We start from the raw sequence: 20,340 nt of genomic DNA, 5'->3' as shown, positions 1-20,340 counted from the left end.
TAGGAGCTCAAACACCAAGCCCAGCCTACTGATATATACGATTGGGCCAAGAAGACCTCCAAGTCCTCTAAGAGGAGGCGACCCTTGAGCGGACTTGAAGGATGGACAGCAAGCAGCTGAGAAGACACTAATGGGCAACTCCCCTTCACTATGCCCAGTGGGGCAACCCGAAGGCCCAGATGGCCAAGGCTGCACCTGGTTCAGTGTGAAAAGAGGGGTGTGCAGGGACAGAGCACCCAGAACGTGGATATGCTGAGATGACCAAATGGCCTGCTGAGGGTAGGGGCCAGGCCCAACTCCCCTTCAGAGCCCTGCTTCTGGCTACAGTAAACACTTAAGGAATATTTGTTAAATTACAGCCAATGCTTAATGATCTCTGTGGGCCATATGTGTGTTTTCTTCCAAACCAGACTAAAGAAAACTCTTCAAGGGCAGAAACTACCCTATATCTTTTCTTATGCTTGCCAGAGCACTTGGCACATACCGGGGCACCTGTCAGGTAAGCAGCTGAAATTTTCCCTTGATTAAAGCAATGGCAGTCTATCCTCTGGTCCCCAGCACCTGCAATGGCATGGTGGCCAGCTCAGCCCTACTGTGGCGTCTCCTAGGAGACTTGGCCCTTACCAACAAGGCCTTCCCATATTGCCCAGCTTGAAATCCCTCCTTTCTTCCTCTTCCCTACTGTAGCACCTGTGCCTTGGGCTGAGAGAGCTGTGGAGAGGCTTGTACCTGTCACCTGGGGCTTCCTGTGGGCAGAAATCATGCATTGCTCCTCTCCACTTCCCCACCCATAACAGTCATTGCACAGAAAAGGGGTTCAACAAATGTATGAAGAAACAAATGACGTGGTGGGGAGTTGGTGCTTTGTCATTCATTCTTTCTTTTCTTCTTTTCTTCTTCTGGGTGGAAGACATTGCCTAATATCGTTTAAGAGCCCACAAATTCAGCTATTTCCTAAATGACCCCTGGAGTTCCATCATCATTATCATCAGATATAAGAAGAATCCATCCTTCATCCTGCCTGTCCTTCATGGGCCCGACCTAAGGGCAATCAAATGGTTGATAAGGAAAAATGTTCCTTTATGGAAGAGTTTGGTTAATTCCTGAAGATGGAATGCTAGAATTAAAATATCACTGTTTTGCAAACCCTAATGAATAATGGCTCTAGGTGGTGATCATCAATGACTGTTAAAAATCAAAATACAAACAACCCAGGCACTAGTGTTCTGATGGAACCACACAACACTATCTAGGAAGTGTTCTTGCCAGAACAGCAAACTTGAATCTAACCAAGCTTCTAGATCTACCAATGTACAGGAAATAAAGAGGACAGAGGAGCATGTTAAAGGATGTCACAGGGATGCGGTCAGCAAAATCCAGGTTGTGAGAAACTCTATAGGACAAGTGGCCCAGTGTCTTTAAAAGATATATTGCAAGAAGGAAAAAAAGAAAACAATGAGAGATATCTATAGATTAAAAGTGACACGAGACATATTAACCAAATGTCGTGTATAGTATAGATCTTGTTTGCATATTGATTCAAGCAAACCAACTGTAAAATCTCTTTGAGACAGTTGAGAAAATGTGAGCATTGAATACCATGAGCTGAGGATTCACTACACTAAAAAATCACTCTGTTTTTAGGTATGATGATAATATGATAGCTACAGTAGTTTTGGGGTTTTTTAAAGTATTTATATTTTAGGGATGTAAACTAAAATATTTACAAATGAAGTAATAGATATGATGTCTGTGCCTGGCTTCAAAATAATCCAGTGGGGGAGGGGTGAGGAAATGGATGGGGCTATAGAAGGAAGTGGATGGGGGTTCAGTGTACTATTCTCTCTCCCATTTTGTAGGTTCAAAATGTGCCACAATAACAGGTTAAAAAGAGATCAAAGGTACAATATAATAATGTTAATAAGAACAAATTAACATATTCATAATATTAATACTATGAATACATTACTAATCATTGTTAGGGTCTTTTTGTGTTTCCTCTGTCCCAGACCCTATACTAAATCTTTTCATACAATATCTCATTTATCTCTCAGGAACCCTGCAACATAGATACTATCATCACCATTTTGCAGATGAGGGAAATGAGGCAAAGAAAGGCTGGATATTGGGCCCAAAGTCACACAGCAAATAAATCACAGAGCCAGGATTTAAGTTGAGACCTGCTGAAACCTGAGCCCACCTTTGTTCCCACTCCACCATCCCACTTATGGGCATGGACTCCCTGAGGTATAGGCATCACTCTCTTTTTCACAGATGTAGAAGATGAGGCTCTGCTCAACAGTAACTGGTGAAGTTGAAAATCCCTGTGACCTTTCATCCAGCGGCCCCACTTCTTGGTAAACTGTAGCACATGAGCACTAGCAGACATGCCTAAGAATATCCATAGCAAGACTATTGGTAATAGTAAAGAATAGGAAATAACCCGATGTCTCTTAACAGGAACATGGATAAATAAACCACGATGTATTCATACAATGGAATGGTGCAACACAGGGAAAATGAATGGAGCTTGTGTTTGTGTGGCAACCAGGAACTTTTTCACAAACATAGGTTGAATGAAAAAGCAAGCACGTGTCTTTCTGCAACAGCAGGATACCATTTATATAAAGTTAGGAAATACAAAACTATATGAAGTATTGCCTAAGAATGGGTACACACATAGTACAAGTGCAAAAACAGGTATGGGAATCTTAAGCACCAAATTTACCATGGTGATCACCTCAAGAGGGAAAAGGACAGAGAGGAATCGAAGAAGCCAGGGTCCTCAATTATATCTGTAAGATTCCTTTCTTTTTTTTTTTTTTGAGACGGAGTCTCGCTCTGTCGCCCAGGCTGGAGTGCATTGTAAGTCAGCCAAGCGCACTGGCTCATGCCTGTAATCCCAGCACTTTGGGAGGCCGAGGTGGGCGGATCATGAGGTCAGGAGATCAAGACCATCCTGGCTAACATGGTGAAACCCCGTCTCTACTAAAAAAATACAAAAAATTAGCCGGGCTGGTGGTGGGCGCCTGTAGTCCCAGCTACTCTGGAGGCTGAGGCAGGAGAATGGCGTGAACCCGAGAGGCAGAGCTTCCAGTGAGCCGAGACTGAACTTCAGCCTGGGCCACAGACCGAGACTCCGTCTCAAAAAAAAAAAAAAAAAAAATTAGCTGGGTATGGTGGCATGTGGCTGTAATCCCAGCTACTCGGGAAGCTGAGGCAGGAGAATCGTTTGAACTAGGGAGTCAGAGGTTGTAGTGAGCCAAGATCGCACCACTACACTCCAGCTTGGTGACAGAATGAGACTCCGTCTCAAAAAAAAAAAAAAAGATTTGTGTTAGTGTGGCTATGAGGAAACAGGAATGCCACACACTGTTGGCAAGAGTGTATTCTGGCTCAATCTATAAGGAATTTGGCATAATCTATCAAAGTTATAGGTGCATATATCCATTACCCAATCTTACACTTTCAGAAATCTTTTTATAAATATATATATACCTACAAAATGAGATATATGCAAGTTTATACAGTACTGTATTGCTTGTAAAAGCAAAGGATCAGAAACAACATAGATAGCATGCAGCTCTAAAAAGAGAATGCATTGATGTGGAAAGATCTAAGGTGCAGAACACTGTGCATTCAATGCTGCCATAGGCAAAAATTGAGGGAGTGCAGAAGAATGTATGTGGGTATGCTTGTATGTGCATAAACTATGTCTGGAAGGATATATGTGAAACCAGGGTCACTGGCTGCCTGTGAGAAGGGTGACTTGGGGGACAGAAGTGGGAGAGAAACTTTTCACTGCAAGCCTTCTATATTTTTAAATTTTGGTCCATGTGAATACATTGCCTACTCAAAAAATGATTTTAAAAAATTTAAAACTCTGAAGCAAGGTGAGCATCCATCATTTCCAAGGCTGATATCAGTAGGAATTGGAACAGAGGTCTGTTAGCCACCCAACGGCAGTGCCTCTCAGCCTGTCAGCGGTGTGCATAGATGACAGTGCCAGGCATCAGGACCTCTGCTGCAGCTGCACTACCTCCTTCCGTGTGCCTCTGGATCTGAGTTCCCAGCACCTGCATGAGGAGGTCCCTTCCTGTTCAGATATGCTATGAGTCCCTGGTCCTCAGGAGTACTGCCTCCAAGCAAACGGCCAGGGACAAGAGCTTCCTGGAATAGGGAACATCGGGATCCTGGACTGTCCCCACCCAAAGCCCCCAAATCCTGACTACTGCTTCCCCAACAAAAACCTGCTTGTACCACCACAACAGCCTGTCAGCAATTACCCCCAATTACAAACCCAGAGCCCAGCAAGACCTCAATTAGTCTAGAAAGGGGCCTGAGGAGGGGCCACCTGCAAAGCATAGAAAACCCACATATGGCCTCTACCCACAGAGTAGCAACACTCCTCTCAGTCAAGCTTAGGGGCTTAGAGACTTGGAAATTTGGTAACCCATGGCCCCGAGGAGGAGGCTGCTGGTTCTCCCTCCTGCAGTGACCATTCCATGCAGGGCCTAGTCAAGCACTGTGCCTAGAGGGGCAGTTCCCCAGACTTCCTGCTCTCTCCCTGCTCAGACCACACTCATCCTCCCCACTCACCACCTTCCAAGGCAAACTGCAACATCTGTCGACAAACCTTGCAGAGGGATGCCCTAGGCATCAGCCTCTGAAGCCCACCATGGGCTTGGCTCAGCATACTGGGAGGAGGACCAAATTCCCATCTCTTTCCAGGGAAAGAAAGCCTCTGAATTATCCTCTGTAGCATCCAGAAACAGGCTGGTGGTCCCTAGTCCAATCTTAGTCCAATCTTCTGCAAATTCCGAGAGGGACCCCATTAGGTTGCTGAGCCCGGGACTTGGCAAGCTCTGAAGTCTTCACTAAATTGGCCCCCACCCTCTTCTTCTTCACAGTGAGTGTGCGTGGCTGTGGGAGAGAAACTGTGTGCATATGGGTGTGTACACAGATCTCAAATCTAGGTGTGAGAAGGTATGCAGAGAGGACTACAGGTTGATAGGAAATGAGTCTCTTACCCAGCAGGTAGATTTGCTCAGATGGAAGGGAGAACTTCCTGACCTCACGGGAACAAACAGAGGTACATGTACGGAAGTGAAATTCAGAGCCCACAGTCAAGTAGTCACTTATCAGCCAGGGGCCTTTGGCAAGTTACTCACCCTCTCTGAGCCTCAGGTTCCTCAAGTGTAAAATGGGAATAGTACCAATCCCTTAGGTTTCTCATAAAAATGAAATGAGATAATGCATGTAATGTTCCTGGCACAAAATAACTGCTTAATAAAGGATGGCTATTTTTTTGGCCAGGTGTGGTAGCTCATGCCTGTAATCCCAGTATTTTGGGAGGCTGAGATGGGAGGACTGTCTGAACCCAGGAGTTCGAGACCAGCCTGGGCAACACAGCGAAACCCTATCTCTACAAAAAATACATAAATTAGTTGGGGGCGGCAGTGAGCACCTGTAGTCCCAGCTACTCAGGAGGCGGAGCCCAGGAGGTCAAGGCTGCAGTGAGCCACGATCACGCCACTGCACTCCATCCTGGGTGACAGAGTGAGACCTTGTGCAACAAAAACCAAAAAACAAAAAAGCTGTTTTTTCCATTTATAACAACAGTAATAATAAGTGCAGCTAAATAGTGGTTTTTAGAGAATGCTATCTATAAGGGAAAGGCCCTGTTAAAGTATGTCTGTCTATCTGTATATCACTGTATTTGGTTTTATCACTTTGGAAACTGTTTGACTGAATCTATTGAAACTAAATATATGCCTACTCCTACAGTTCACTCAAGAGTAGTAAAATACCCTTCACAAAAAGACATGTACAACAATGTGCACAGCAGCTTTATTTATGATATCCAAAAACTGGAAACAAATGTCCCTCAACATATGGATGGATAAGCAAATACTAGAATATTACACAGCAATAAAAAGAAATAAATGTCTGACACATGCAACAAGACCAGTGAATATTAAAAATATGTTGCACAGAAAAAAACTAGACATAAAGGCATACATGCTATATGCTCCATTTATACGAGGCTCAAGGCAGGCAAAGGTTATTTATGGTGATAGAAATCCAAATATGGTTTCCCTTTTGAGGCAATATTGATTGGAAAAAGATATGAAGGAACCTTATGAAGTGCCAGAAATGCTCCATATCTTGATCCAGGTGGTGGTTACATACTGCATTACATGTCAGAATACATCAAGCTGTATATTGTTTACCATCTGTAAGTTATACTGCATACAAAAATATGGAACAAGGCTAAATGCCCATCAACCAATGAGTGGATAAAGAAAATGTGATATATATACACCATGGAATACTACTCAGCCATAAAAAGGAACAAAATAATGGCATTCACAGTAACCTGGATGGAGCTGGAGACCATTATACTAAGTGAAGTAACTCAAGTATGGAAAACCAAATATCCTGTGTTTTCATTTATAAGTGGGAGCTAAGCTATGAAGATGCAAAGGCATAAGAATGACATAATGGACCAGGCGCAGTGGCTCACGCCTGTAATCCCAACACTTTGGGAGGCCAAAATAGGCAGATCACTTGAGGTTAGGAGTTCAAGACTAGCCTGGCCAACATGGTGAAACCCCATCTCTACAAAAAATACAAAAATTAGCTGAGCATGGTGGTGCATGCCTGTAGTCCCAGCTACACAGGAGGTTGAGGCAGGAGAATCACTTGAACTCAGGAGGCTGCAGTGAGCCAAGTTCATGCCACTGCACTCCAGCCTGGGCAACAGAGTGAGACTCTGTCTCAAAAAGAAGAAAAAAAGAATTATATAATGGGGACTCAGGGGGGGAAGCGTAGGAGGGGGATGAGGGATAAAAGATTACGCACTGGGTACCGTGTACAATGCTCGGGTGACAAGTGCACCAAAATCTCAGAAATTACCATTAAAGAACTTATCCATGTAAGCAAAAACCACCTGTTCCCCCAAAACTGTTTAAATAAAAAATAAAAAACTGACTGGGCATGGTGGCTCACACCTGTAATCCCAACACTTTGGGAAGTTGAAGCAGGCAAATCACCCTGAGCTCAGGAGTTCAAGACCAGTTGGGCCCACATGGTAAAACCCTGTCTCTACCAAAAATACCCAAAAAAACAAAACAAAACAAAAAAAAAAAACAAATTAGCTGAGTGTGTTGGCTCACACCCATAGTCCCAGCTACTTGGGAGGCTGAGGCTGAGATGGGAGGATCACTTGAGCCTGGGAGGTGGAGACTGCAGTAAGCCAAGATTGCACCACTGCACTCCAGCTTGGGCAACAGAGTGAGACCCTGACTCAAAAAAAAAAAAAAAAAAGTGTTTCATAAAGTTATAGTGCACACATACACACACACATACACACACACACCCCCCCTATCTTGGCATGAGGAAAATCTCCAAAGGTAGAACAGTAATACAAAACTCAGCCCTTCTCCCTCCCTTCCTCTGGACTTTGTGCCAGCTAGGCATCTAAAACTGCCTTCCTCCATGGCAGTTGCCTATCATCTTTAGGCAGTGCCCGCTTTGTGGGAGAAAATTGAGCCAGGAATGAGGACCAAGGGGGAAGGGTTCTCTCTGGCATCCCCTCATGGGTTAGCGTGGGGGTGGAGACTGCAGGCCTTACCTTGCAAGCCAGCTGCCCTGAATGCAGAGACTTCTCTGTTTCCAGTAAAGTCTAGTTTGAATGTTTCAGACAGGTCCTCACCATGACTGGGAACTAGGGAGGTGTCCTTGTCCTTGCCTAAGGTTCAGCACCATGGCCATGCAGCTATAATAACCCCAAATGGCAAAGAACTCTCAGATCCTGAGCTGGCTGTCAATGATCAAACCGCTTTTCCTCAGCTACAGTCCCTTTCTTGGAAATTCTAACTTCATTATAAGGAAAGTGGCATTTCCCAATTCTGTCCAGCAGAACCATTTTCTAATTCTATTAAAAGGCATTAAGCCCATCCTGGTGGGGAGCACTGAGTGAGAAGTGGAGGGCAGAGTCTCTGCCCATCAGTGCTTACAGTCTGGGTGTGGAGAAAGGCAACAAGGCAACTTTTAAGAACACATCATGTTCCCCAGCAAGCCTGAGGCCTACTGGCAAGGCACTCACTGTTCAGAGCTGAACAAAATGGCTTTGGGCCATAGATGTCATGAGGGATATCAGAGGAAACTTGTCAGCAGCTCCCACCACCCTAGAATCCGCCTCTGAGAGCATCCCACGGGTCTTTGGAGGGAAGAGGGCCTCACTTGGCCCAGGACCCAGACCCTTCTGCCTTTTTCCCAGTTGGCCTCCACCACGAAAAAGGCCGACAACTGCCCTGCATTCTGCCTGATTGACGGTGGGGCACATACTCCTTGGGACAAAATGGTGTTGGAGGACTCATACCCCAACATCAGCAAGGTAAAGAGGAGCCCAGAGCTCTGGTCTACTGCCTCTCAAGCCCTTCCTGGGGGAGAAAGAGGGGAGCTCAGTGAGACACTTAACAACAGGAAACAGCTCTCATGTGTGAGCTCTTCCCAGAGTAGGAGGTCGCTTCTCTTTCCTCTTCCTCAATATCTCTCTCTCTCTCTCCACTCCCCTATTCTCTCCCAAGCACATATGTGGGTAACTGACTTTGCTAATCCCAACCAGGCAGACTAATACCCACTGGCTTCAGACCTGGTGCTATGTGGGTGTCTGCTGCTGCACCTTGTTGGTCTGAGCAGCAAGCTCAGCAGAGTTTCGAGACAGAGATAAAGCCTGTGTGAGTGGCCTGTGCATGTTAAAGTGTATCTGGAACGTGCTCAGTACCTGAGCTTCTCTGTGGTCTGTGCGGCAGTCCCACCATGAAAACACCCAGGTGGCAGCCCAGTCACCCGAATCACAGGCCAAGGACATCAGAGAATCAACAGGCTTCTCGGAGTCAGGCTTGTAAACCTGGAGCCCAGCGGTCCTTCTGCACCGTGAGATGCGAAAGTGAGCAGCGTGTGAAAAGCCTTAGGGTCTGCACATTGGCTTGACATGTTTTCCACCAACATGGGCAAAATCTGAATTAGTATGTGTAGCTGGTGAGTGTGAGAGAAGTAGGAGGGGAGGGAGAACTAGAGGGGATTTGGAGTTGACAGAGGGAGAAGGAGAGAGAAGTGGATGGAGTAACGTGACCTGAGTGGAGGGACACCGAGTCCCTGAGGTGTGGGTGCAAAGGGCCCTGTGAGGGGCCGGGAGGGAGTGAGTGCTGACAGTTGTTGAGGCGTGGAGTGTATGGGGATGTACTAATAGACACAGTGAAGCTTCCCTTTGCTAGCCAAGCACCGCAGAGGCCATCCCTCCAAGCAGACGGTTGCAGCAAGCTCTATTCTCTCCCGCTCAGGAGCGGGAAGCCGGCGGGTGTTTCGGGGTCCCGCTAGGAAAGGGGACAGCGGAACCTGGTTCAGGCAGCCGGCGGCGGCGCGGGACGAGCTGAGCGGTTCTAGCGAAGCGCTGCCTGCCTCAGAGCAGCCGCGACGCTCCCCTAGTAGAGCTGGGCCGCCGGAAGCCCGAGGCGCGGGCCGCTTCTGCCGCTGTTGCAGGATTCCCGGCCCTGGGGAGAAAAGCGTCTCTATCAGAGCCATGTAGATTGCTCGCGCCGGCTGTCGGGACCTCCGAGGCGCGGGGCCAGGCTGCGAGGAGGCGCGGGAGCTGAGACTGCGCTCAATCGGCGTTTCACTGGAACCGTATCCGCAGGCGGCGCTACGGTGGGACCACGGTCAGGAGGCGCCGGTGGCTGCTGAATTGCAGCTGCGGGACCCTGGAAAACTGGGGCAAAGAGGCAGTGAGTTCTGCCCAGCCCACCACCCTGGCCTTTGGAGGTGAGCGCCGCCCCAAGGTCACTAAGCCGGGGGCCCTGCGTCGCCCCAATGCCGCGGGGAGAAAAGGAACCGGCCCTGGCGTCCACAAAACCTAGGCACAGTATGCCCTGTTCAGAGAGGATCCCGACCTCGCCAGCAAGCAGCCTGCCTCCGAAGGTTGAGAAGTAAATCAAGGCGCCCCGCACCGTTTCCTGGAGCGCCCGGTTCACCCACCTCTGGCTGGGCCGGCAAGGAGAGGATTCTATTCTCACCCTAGGTTCCTCTATCTCCAGTCCGAAGCCCCTGGCTTTTCCGCAGAAGCCTGGAGGGGACCTGAAAGTAATCATTCTGCCAGGTTTCCCGCCCGCATTTTCTTGCCTGTTTTCTGAGCCTTCGAATGCCGGACAGCCATGTGAAGGCACATCTTGGGGAGACCGATTCCAGCCCTTCCCAGGGTGCACGCATCAGGCATCCTCTTCTTCACCAGGGCTGGGGATTCTGTTCCTCTACGGGACAGTCAGAAATCAGTATTTTCAGAGCAGAACTCCTTTCTATTCTGAAAATCCTTCAGAGGAACTCCTTCATTTGCCCCCAACCCCTACACACACACACACACACGCACACGCACACACACACAGGCTCTTTAAAGGCTGAAAAGGGAGCCGAGTGTGGAATTCAGGGAAGTGATGACACACACAACAATGCTGTTACACCTGGCTGCTGCAGGGCTGAGCAGCGGAAATGCCTGTGAGAAGAAGAAAGAAAGACAGAGAGACGCAGAGAGCCAGCCTGGGTGGTCAAGAAAAAAAAAAGGAGAGAAAAGGAGAGAGGAGCCCCCACTAGGATGGGGCCAGACCCAGCTGTTTTTCCCCCTGCCCAGGCCCTGGCTGGGGGAGGATAGGCACTGAGGCCAATCTGCAGCAGCCCCAAACCGGACTCACCACTCCCACCCAAAGCCTGGGCAAGGATGGGGGTAAGGAAGAAGAAAAACATCTGCACTCCTGCTCAGAAAGCAGCAGCAGGGATTCTGCGGAAGTGCTGCTTCCCCCATGTCTGTTGGGTGCAGTGGGAGACCGCCCATAAAAAAACCAAGCTACTTTGGGGATAGCCTTGCTCCCTCTCATCCTTGTGACCAGGCAAGGGCTGCCCTGCTGACCTCTCTGGTGTCATCTTCAAGATGCTGAATTCCAAAGAGCCCTACCACCCTTGTCCTCCCTCCCTTTCATCTCAGAATGCAGATCAGAGGCCTGAGTGAGCAGCAGACAACACTTGTAGATGGCCTGTGGATGCTGGAACCACAGGCCACTGAAGGCTCCTTGGGCTTCAGGAGAACCCTCAGAGTCTAAACAGCCTGGGAGGAAGAGGCAGTGACAGGCATTGAGTCAGCCACTCCAGACATGCCAATCACTAACGCACAGCTATATGACATCCATTCAGTCCACGTTCCTCCATAAGGCGGCCTTGCCCCCCTCCTCAGCACCAAGGAGTTTGGGGCTTGAGGATTCAAAACACTGGCCATCTCTCTCATACTTTATGACTGCAGACTTTTTGTTTAGGCCAAGTTAAAAGGCACTGTTAAGGAGCACACTGTTAAAAGGCACACCTGATTTTCCCTGAAACAATCTCTGTACATGCTGAAATAATTGGATTCCCATCAGAATTCTGCTCAAGGTAGGTGACAACTAACTCCTGATTCTTTGGAGAAAGATCAGAACAAATGTCTCATCAGGAGAGAGATTTGAACAAGTCCCTCCCTCAGCCTGATGTTTGTCTTCCCAGTCTGTGGCAAAATACATACACTGGGAGGGAAAGAGGCATCGAAGAATTGTGAAAGAAAGGAAGAAAGGGGGGAAGGAAAGAAGTAAGAAAGGAGAAAAAGAGAAGATGCTATATCCACCAGCTACATTTACTCTAATACTTGATGAACATATTACATAACTATCAGTATAAGTGTGTTTTACCTCGTAAATACAAATCTCACACCTTGTACATGTGCATACCTGTGTTTCTGAGCAGCACACATGCACCTGGTATCTCACCCATCTCAAGGACAGCTCCTCTCCATGACTTCCATATGTGACCCCTGCGCACACACATACACAGTCCCGCAAAGTCCCGGGCAACAGCCCCGCCTGTGTTAGTGCAATAGCTGAGGGGCATCTACTTGGTGTTGTTAAAGCACACATCCAACTTTCACTCCAACCCCGTAGGATTAGTACACGGATTCCAAGGAGGAGCCTGGTTCCTAGATCCACTGGCAACGCAGGGAGAGGCAGAGGTGATTCAGGCGGCGCCCCTGACGACTATTTCCAGAGATCCTCTCCCCAGCCCCATTCCAGCCCAGTCACTCTGAGAGCGCGAGGGACAGGCCAGGCCGAGGCTTCTTCGTACAGTCACACCCGTTTCTGGGCTGACTTTCCCAAAGCCTCAGAGCAGCTCTCCCCACCCTACCCCGTCCGGCCCCTTCGCCGTCTCGCCCCTCCCCAGCCCCGAGCTAGAAGTTCAGCCTCAAGACGGCAGCAAACGGCAGAGCAAAGGAGTCGTTTTCTTTCACCTGAAAGCCGCGAGGAGGCTTGGAGCGCCTTTCCTCGCTGGGGCCCGAGCTTCCTGGGCTTTGGCCGGGTGCGGGCAGACCCCACCGGGGTCCTCGTCATCTCCCAGCCCAGCCCGCAGAGCGAGTACCGGCAGATTTCAAGGGCGCGTGAGCCTGGCTGTCGGCTGGGCCCCCGAGGCTCGCTGGGCGGGGGCAGGCCGGTCCAGGCTGTGCGGGGCGTTTACAAAAAGTGACTTGGAGATGAACTCGCCCGTGCGCGGCTGGCCGCCCCGCTATAGGGGCGAAGGCGCCTGACGCAAGCGGAACTCGGTGGAGCCCATACGAATCAGAACAGAGCGAGGCTCCTGGCGCTCTAGGGACTCCAGGAGGCAGCTCCGCCAGAGACGCGGGTCGTGCTTCGGGAAACCGGGGGGCGGGGGGAGGGGAAGAGCGCAGAAAAGAAAACCCACCAAGGCGGGGACTGGCCTGAGCGGGGAGGGGCGGCGAGGCCGGAGCCCCTCTCTGTTGGGCGGACTCCCCATGGCCAGAGGCTGAGCTCCACTCCCGCCGGCCGCTCCCTAGGAGAAGGAGAGGGGAGAGCAGCGACAGGCCTCCAGCAAGCAAGCGCGGGCGGCATCCGCAGTCTCCAGAAGTTTGAGACTCGGCCGTAAGCGGACTCGTGCGCCCCAACTCTTTGCCGCGCCAGCGCCTGGAGCGGAGAGCAGAGGCGGCCCGGCCGCGGCGCGCCGGCTTTGTCATGATGGCCAGCTACCCCGAGCCCGAGGACGCGGCGGGGGCCCTGCTGGCCCCAGAGACCGGTCGCACAGTCAAGGAGCCAGAAGGGCCGCCGCCGAGCCCAGGCAAGGGCGGTGGGGGTGGCGGCGGGACAGCCCCGGAGAAGCCGGACCCGGCGCAGAAGCCCCCGTACTCGTACGTGGCGCTCATCGCCATGGCGATCCGCGAGAGCGCGGAGAAGAGGCTCACGCTGTCCGGCATCTACCAGTACATCATCGCCAAGTTCCCGTTCTACGAGAAGAATAAGAAGGGCTGGCAAAATAGCATCCGCCACAACCTCAGCCTCAACGAGTGCTTCATCAAGGTGCCGCGCGAGGGCGGCGGCGAGCGCAAGGGCAACTACTGGACGCTGGACCCGGCCTGCGAAGACATGTTCGAGAAGGGCAACTACCGGCGCCGCCGCCGCATGAAGAGGCCCTTCCGGCCGCCGCCCGCGCACTTCCAGCCCGGCAAGGGGCTCTTCGGGGCCGGAGGCGCCGCAGGCGGGTGCGGCGTGGCGGGCGCCGCGGCCGACGGCTACGGCTACCTGGCGCCCCCCAAGTACCTGCAGTCTGGCTTCCTCAACAACTCGTGGCCGCTACCGCAGCCTCCCTCACCCATGCCCTATGCCTCCTGCCAGATGGCGGCGGCCGCAGCGGCTGCAGCAGCTGCGGCTGCAGCCGCGGGCCCCGGTAGCCCTGGCGCGGCCGCTGTGGTCAAGGGGCTGGCGGGCCCGGCCGCCTCGTACGGGCCGTACACACGCGTGCAGAGCATGGCGCTGCCCCCCGGCGTAGTGAACTCGTACAACGGCCTGGGAGGCCCGCCGGCCGCACCCCCGCCTCCGCCGCACCCCCACCCGCATCCGCACGCACACCATCTGCACGCGGCCGCCGCACCGCCGCCTGCCCCACCGCACCACGGGGCCGCCGCGCCGCCGCCGGGCCAGCTCAGCCCTGCCAGCCCAGCCACCGCCGCGCCCCCGGCGCCCGCGCCCACCAGTGCGCCGGGCCTGCAGTTCGCTTGTGCCCGGCAGCCCGAGCTCGCCATGATGCATTGCTCTTACTGGGACCACGACAGCAAGACCGGCGCGCTGCATTCGCGCCTCGATCTCTGAGAGCCCACCGCATGCCGGTGCAGACGGATGCGAGGATGCAGGGACGCGCGACGCCGGCCCCGGTCGCAGCCGACGACGCCGCCGCCAGCCTGACCTCACACCCTCTGGGCCCGCCTCTGGAGCCAGCGCCCAGGGTCCCTCTGTGCTTTTTCGCTTTCCTAAGCTCCTGTCGCTCCTCTTTGTCCCCTCAGTTTATGTCCTCCTGTGCTCACCTCCCTGACCTCTGTGACCTTGCACTCCCCTGGCCTGAAGCTGCCTCTCTGCGCGCTTTCTACTGGGCTCGTCTCTTTCCGGAGCCCCAGCGTCTCCTGCCCAGATTCACCGCGGAAAGGGCCCGGGGCCGAGGTGCGACCGGGCGTCGGCAGCGCAGACCTCTTGGCCTTCTCTCACAGGTCGGTGCGCTCGCTCTCCGCGTTCCCCGCCCGACTGCCGTGCAGTCCATGGCTAGACGGGCCGGACAGGACTGATGGCGGGACCGCGCTGCCCGAGAAAGGGACGGACCAATACGTGTGTTTGCTCCGCGAACCCTCTTGAAGCTGTTCAGAAGCCGCTTGCCGCGGGGCCCACTAGGCGGGGCGGGGGTTGGGATCCAGCGGGAGCCGGGGCAGCCTGGCTCCACGGCCTGTACTCGGTTTACACCGCGGGCCGGCGCGGAGGGAGGCTGCGTTTCCTCCGCTATCAGTCCCGTCGCTTCGGGCACCTCCGGGCCCCGGCGGCTGGCTAATGTTTTGTTTGAAAGATCGGTGGAACTTTTTAAGAGAGTATTTAAAAAAAAAAAAAAAAAAAAAGGAAAAAAAATTCACCGGGCAACCGGGGAAGTATTGTGGCCTTGGAGTTTGCTAAATCCAAATATGAAAATCAAAAGCTTTAGTATTCCTCATCTTCTCTTCTGGAAGATTTGCGTTAGAGTTTTTGTTGGGCCTTCAAAAAGCTGTGTTCAGAGTTAGGAGAATATATCCAATAAAAGATGGTTTCGTCTACCAATTGGGGAAGTTTCACCCTCTCCCTATCTGAAGAAAAAAATCAAAAACAAATGTCCCCGGATCTTTCGATGCAAGTCCTGGAGGCAGGGAGATCACTGCCTGCCTGGCCCACGCTGCTGGGACGGCTCGTCCTCCCTGCTTTTTGTTTTTCAAACCTCCTGCTTCTCCCACCTTGGGAAGGAGAAATGTGAAACCCGGCAGCGGCCGACCTAGGCGGTCTTGTGGCCCGGAGCCGGCCCGGCCCGAAAACCATAGACCTGGTTGTACTGTAGCTTGTTGTCTGGGGGACCAAATTTTCTAGACAGAACTAGAGCACTTTTGTTGTGTTTTTTTGTTTTGTTTTTGTTTTTTGCCTTGTCGATTCCCGAATAAATTTTGTGTTCTTTCTTTTAACACGGACTTCTTTATTTCTGTCGCTCCTTAGTTCAGCAGCTAGTTAAAAGAGGAAGATTTTCAGCAAAATTTTATCTTTTTCAGAATGAGTTAAACAAAGATTGAGAGCAACCGGGGTGGCAGGCGTTTGTGGCTGTCGCTGCTGCTTTGTTTTCCTGGGGATTGTTTGTTTTCTGTGTCATCACTGGCCCGTTGCGGCTGTTTAACGTCAGCAGAAAGACTTTTTCTGCCGTGGTTCGTTCACAAGGCGCGACTGTAGGTAGGACTTGGTTTATTTTTGTACCTATTCAAGTTTGTATTCTACCGCATACACAGTTGTACTAGGTGTATGGGCTGGCTGTGTTTTTATTATTGTTCTCAAACTTTTCGATTTTGAGTCAACTATAACAGCCAAGAGTTTGTTCCAAACATTAATAGATAAAATTCTGGTTGTGGAAATGCGCTGCAAACTGCTAACCTCTGTACAAATGTGAGAAGTGACTGCTTTATTATTTTTAATAGTCAGAATTCATTTACCTTGAGATATGGGTAGAAGATTTGGAGGTTTCAGTAAGGATTGAACATACTTCGCGGCTGCAGAAATTTAGTCTTTTTTCTTTCTCTCTCTTCCTGTACTGAGATCCCCAAATAACGAATTAAGATCCATGCTTCCGCGCAGGCACACAGGCGTTTGACCTGGTTGCAGTCTGGTTCTCCCAGGCGGATTAGGGGGTGGTCGGCTTTCACTCTTCTGATGGGATAGATGACTTCCGACTTCTGATAGGATAGATCCGCCGGTTCTTGCGGGCTGCTGCTCAGCTGAGACCAGACCCCGCACCCAGCCGTGTGTCCCTCACTGCCCCCCCCCCCCCCCCCCCCGTCTATCTCGGGGCCTGGCCAGCAATGTGGCGGCAGGTCCAGGCCGGCTGGTGGGCCAGGAGCGGTTTTGCGCCACGGGAATGAGCCTGCAGGCCTCTCACTTCAGCCCTCCAGTGGTCAGGCGGTAGGAACCTCAGGGTGGTATCCTGTTACGTATAGTTGGGCCCAAGTGGCTTCTGCTCAGAATGCCCCCCGCCCCCCACGGGCATCCTGCGAGAGGCTACAAGGCAGGAGACTAAGCCACGGGGATTCTCAGGGGGCATCACCTCAAGACTGGGACTGGAGCTTACCAGGAACCGGCAGGAGCAGGATGGAGAGGGAGGCTCAGCTGGAGCAGGAAGCCCTAGAGGCTGGTCAGGCCTGGTGTCTGGGTGCCTTTGGTGCCCGGCTGCTCCACTATCTGGCTAAGGGGAGTTGCAGAACAGAAAGCAGCCTGCTGTGTGCATGTCTGTTTGTGCTTTGTCTAGCGTGAAAATTTAGCCCATGGGCAAGTAATTGTGTAGTCTGTATCTGCTGCAAATGTGTGTGTACAGTGTCAGTTGTGTATTGGTGACAGGGTGGGAGGTGTGTGTGTCTGTCATTTGCCTGCAGAGTGGGCATATATTTTTGGCATTGTAATAATCATATGGCTAACACTTAGGAAGTGCTTACTGGGACCACAGTGTGTGTGGCATTCATACCTCATTGGTGATGTGTGCATTTGTGGGTGTGTATTCCTGGCTTGCTGAAAAATAAAGTAATATGGACAGAGCCTTTGCTTCATCAGGCAGAGGCTCCCTGTTCTGAAGCTGGCTGTCAGCACTCCCCCAACTGCCGTCTCAAGCAGAGAAAGCAAGGGAGGGAAGCTTCCAGGACCAAGCCCTGGTGGGCAGGTAGCAGCCCACCTCCAGTGAGACGGAGAAGTTGGCCGGGGCCAGCAATGAAGGACCAGCCTGTCTCCTCCCCGAGAACTGAAAGGCAAAAGGCACCCAAGGCTGGGAAGAGAGCAGCAGCCTCACCAAGTAAGGAAGACAAAATGAAGCAATCAGTGAGGGTTTCCTGGGTCTACACAGGGATTGAAGGAGGTGAGAGAAGGGAGCCAAATCATACCCCACTTCCCCATGGATGCCCACAGGAAAAATCTGTCTAACTCCAGCCCTCGGGATTTCTCCAAAGCTCTTAAGTTTGGTCATTTTCCCCCGGGCCGAAAGTTTAGTTCAATGGCAGGCTTTCTTCATCTCTCATGTCCTTTTTCTTCTCTCCCTCTTCGCACTTTTGAGTTTCTATTATAGAAGCTGATCTAAGCAATTCCTGAGGGCAAAAGTATTTGAGTTATATAGCAATTATGCCTTAGCATATACAGTCTGGCCTAGATGGCTGGGCCGTGTGAGTGTGTGTATATATATTGGCCAGTGTATAAATACAATGTAAATAGAGTTTAATACAAATACCCAGCCAATTTCTGAATGTCCTGGGTAATGAGTCGTTCTTGCATGAAGATTATGTGTGTGGTGGGTGTAAACATCTCACACACTGCTGACAGTATGAGCCCTCTCCTCACATTTACACAGAAATTCTTAGAGTCACCTCCACCTCACTAAAATTGCCCAGTCAGAGTAAGTGGGTTGGTTTGGAGAAAGCAGGGGGAGGTGGGGAGGTGTCCAGTTCTCAAGAGGGACCTGGAGAAATCTTCGCCATTGAAGTACATGCACCAAGGGACTGTGGGAAAGGGACCTACGGAGTTCTGGAGATGATCCTGTACCCTACTCCAGAGGGTATTGACGGCCTGTTTCCAGCTTGCATCAGTAAATAGTTCACTGCTCCAGATCTGAGGCTTAGATGAGCAAGAGGCCCTGGACCTTTCATCCGAGGTTAGGTGCATCCAGCCTTTGCCAGGGTTTCCCAGAAGCCAAGGCTGGAGATGGGGCTGCAAGGAGCCCCCTGGCGGCGGGTGGAAATTGGGGCCAGACCCAGGCTTCATGCAGCCGGACAAGCAGAATATGGGCCAGGAATCTGAGTCTGGCCCAAGATAGTTTGCTCTCAACTGAGCTCTTCCCTTTATGAAGGTCTGGGCCAGGCTTCATGGACAGGATCACCGGACCAGACTCCTGGCTTCTGGGTGGGGGTCTAAGTCCAGGAAACATCTTGATCAGGCTCAGCATCCCTGCAGTGTCCCCATTCTGCAGATCTAACCTGGTGGTGACCCTAGGGCCCTGCCCGTCAGGCCTACCACCACTGTGTGGCAGCCCCTACTCCTTGGAGTAGACTGTGGGACCCATAGAAAAGATGGGGAAAGGATGGGACTAAGAGCCCCATGCCTTCGGGACAACCAGGAATTAAGGATTTTTAAAACCGAGCAGTCTTAGCAACTTTCCACTTTCTGGAGAGAGGACTCCCAGCTGTCATAAAAAGAGTGTCTTGGGTCTAGGAACCCAAAATTACATTACATTTGAGGAATCTCAGGTCCTAAGAAGAGAAGAGACCAACCAGAGGTCTTCCAGGTATCTGTGAGGCAAATGGCCTCCGAAATTTTTAAAGGAGACTTGACAGCAGCTGAGCCTAGCTGCCACTGATGCTCAAGGGAGCTGCGTAGTAAGGGAGAGCCTCCCAGGAGTAGTAAGGGAGAGCCTCCCGGGAGAAGAAGGAAGCACAGTCTGAGCTGTGCCTTTTGCCTTTTTTGTTTGTTTGTTTCTGTACCACAGAAACTGCTGCTGCACAGGCTGTTTGCTGCACAGGCTTGGTGCTGAGCTGTGAAAAGCATGTTCTGGGATCTTGTCACTTCGCGGAGGTGGCCTGTGCAGCATGAGGCAAAGACCTGGCCTGTTTAGTCAGGAAGAACTGGGTTGGAGCCTGGTGTCCTCTTTAACAACTATGTAACCTTGGGCAAAATACCCATTCAAATTTCAGTGTTCTCCTCTATAAAATAGAAATACGTGCGTGTATCAGAATTATTAAAATAATTAAATTTTCTAATTTTTAAGTGCCCAGTTTATAGTAGATGTTCAATAATGTTTTTTCCCTTCCCCTATTAAAAAAAAAAAAAAGGAAGGAAGGAAGCAAAAAAGGAAAGAAGAAAGGAAGGGGGAAAAAAAAACCTTTGGTAATAACTTTCTAGGATTTGACTTCCTAACCCAGCTGGCCACAGGCACCCCCTGCGAGCACCTTCCGGGGCCAGGCGCACGCGATTGCATCCACCCTGCCCTAGCCCCTTGGCCGTGGGAGTGAGGCTCACGCGGTTGCCGTTGCAGCGAACACCCAAGCCCTGAAGGCACAGCTGGTGGGCGCTGAGACCCTGCCCGGGGCTCCTCCAACCTCCCTCTCGCTTCCCCCAAAGCGGTCTTCACACGTTTAGGAGGTTTTCTCTGAGAAAGGCCGTGCTGACCCGCGAAGCGGCACCGACCCAGGGACCCACTCATAGGCTGTCCGGCTGGCGCCTCCAGTCCTCACGCGCTTCCCTCGACTGGTTGATTTTTTTCTTTTTTTTTTTTTTCTTTTCTTTTTTTTTTTTTTTTCCTTTTCTTTTTCAGAAAAGCAGAAGGTAGCCACCGGGCCAGAGGTTGCAGGGTCAGCCTGTGGGCGAGGCTCCCCTAGGCCTTTGTGGAGAAACGGGAAACCTGAGGGGCAAACGCAGGAAGCGGGTTGGGTCAATTGCGGGCGACCGAGGCGCCGCCAGCGGGTGGGGAGCGAGAGGGGCCAGCAGCCGGGAAGACCCCGGCCTGGAGCGCCTCGTGTCCCCGGGCCTGTTGGCGGCGCTGCAAGCCCAGGTCTTGGGGCGCGAGCTAAGTCCCCCTTGCCAGCTCTAAACAAAATTCGGGGGAGAATGAGTCGGCCAGTCTGGGCACAGGGTGCTCTCGACTGCCGGGCGGCGGGCGGAAGCGCAGGGGCCCCGATCGCCCCCA

At 51.6% G+C, this 20,340-nt stretch overlaps 2 protein-coding genes across 3 annotated transcripts; one reads left to right on the top strand and one right to left on the bottom strand.

The window, feature by feature from the left end:
* Positions 1-5,826: 5,826 nt before the first annotated feature.
* On the bottom strand, positions 5,827-12,595 carry FOXL2NB (FOXL2 neighbor). 2 transcript variants are annotated; one of them, XM_003826543.7, is made up of 3 exons: positions 12,362-12,595; positions 10,186-10,305; positions 5,827-9,560 (listed from the first exon to the last, which is right to left on the bottom strand). In XM_003826543.7, exons 1-3 carry the CDS (start codon positions 12,459-12,461, stop codon positions 9,253-9,255), a joined length of 528 nt encoding a protein of 175 aa, XP_003826591.1. In that variant the 5' UTR covers positions 12,462-12,595; the 3' UTR covers positions 5,827-9,252. The 2 variants fall into 2 exon arrangements, with proteins under 2 accessions (XP_003826591.1, XP_034813392.1); XM_034957501.4 differs by having other exon boundaries at positions 9,406-10,313.
* FOXL2 (forkhead box L2) lies at positions 12,595-15,604 on the top strand. The gene has a single exon (XM_057301922.2). The coding sequence runs from the start codon at positions 13,098-13,100 to the stop codon at positions 14,226-14,228; it is 1,131 nt and encodes a 376-aa protein (XP_057157905.1). The 5' UTR covers positions 12,595-13,097; the 3' UTR covers positions 14,229-15,604.
* Positions 15,605-20,340: the final 4,736 nt, after the last annotated feature.

This window comes from Pan paniscus, chromosome 2 (assembly GCF_029289425.2).
Source record: "Pan paniscus chromosome 2, NHGRI_mPanPan1-v2.0_pri, whole genome shotgun sequence".
In the NCBI taxonomy this organism is placed as follows: Eukaryota; Metazoa; Chordata; class Mammalia; order Primates; family Hominidae; genus Pan; species Pan paniscus.
Note: the sequence above shows the minus strand (reverse complement) of the source record. Positions and strands in the feature narration are given on the sequence as shown.

Excerpts from the sequence above, each read along its gene's own strand:
- FOXL2NB (XM_034957501.4), bottom strand. The coding sequence starts at position 10,154 with ATGATTACTTTCAGGTCCCCTCCAGGCTTCTGCGGAAAAGCCAGGGGC.
- FOXL2 (XM_057301922.2), top strand. The coding sequence starts at position 13,098 with ATGATGGCCAGCTACCCCGAGCCCGAGGACGCGGCGGGGGCCCTGCTG.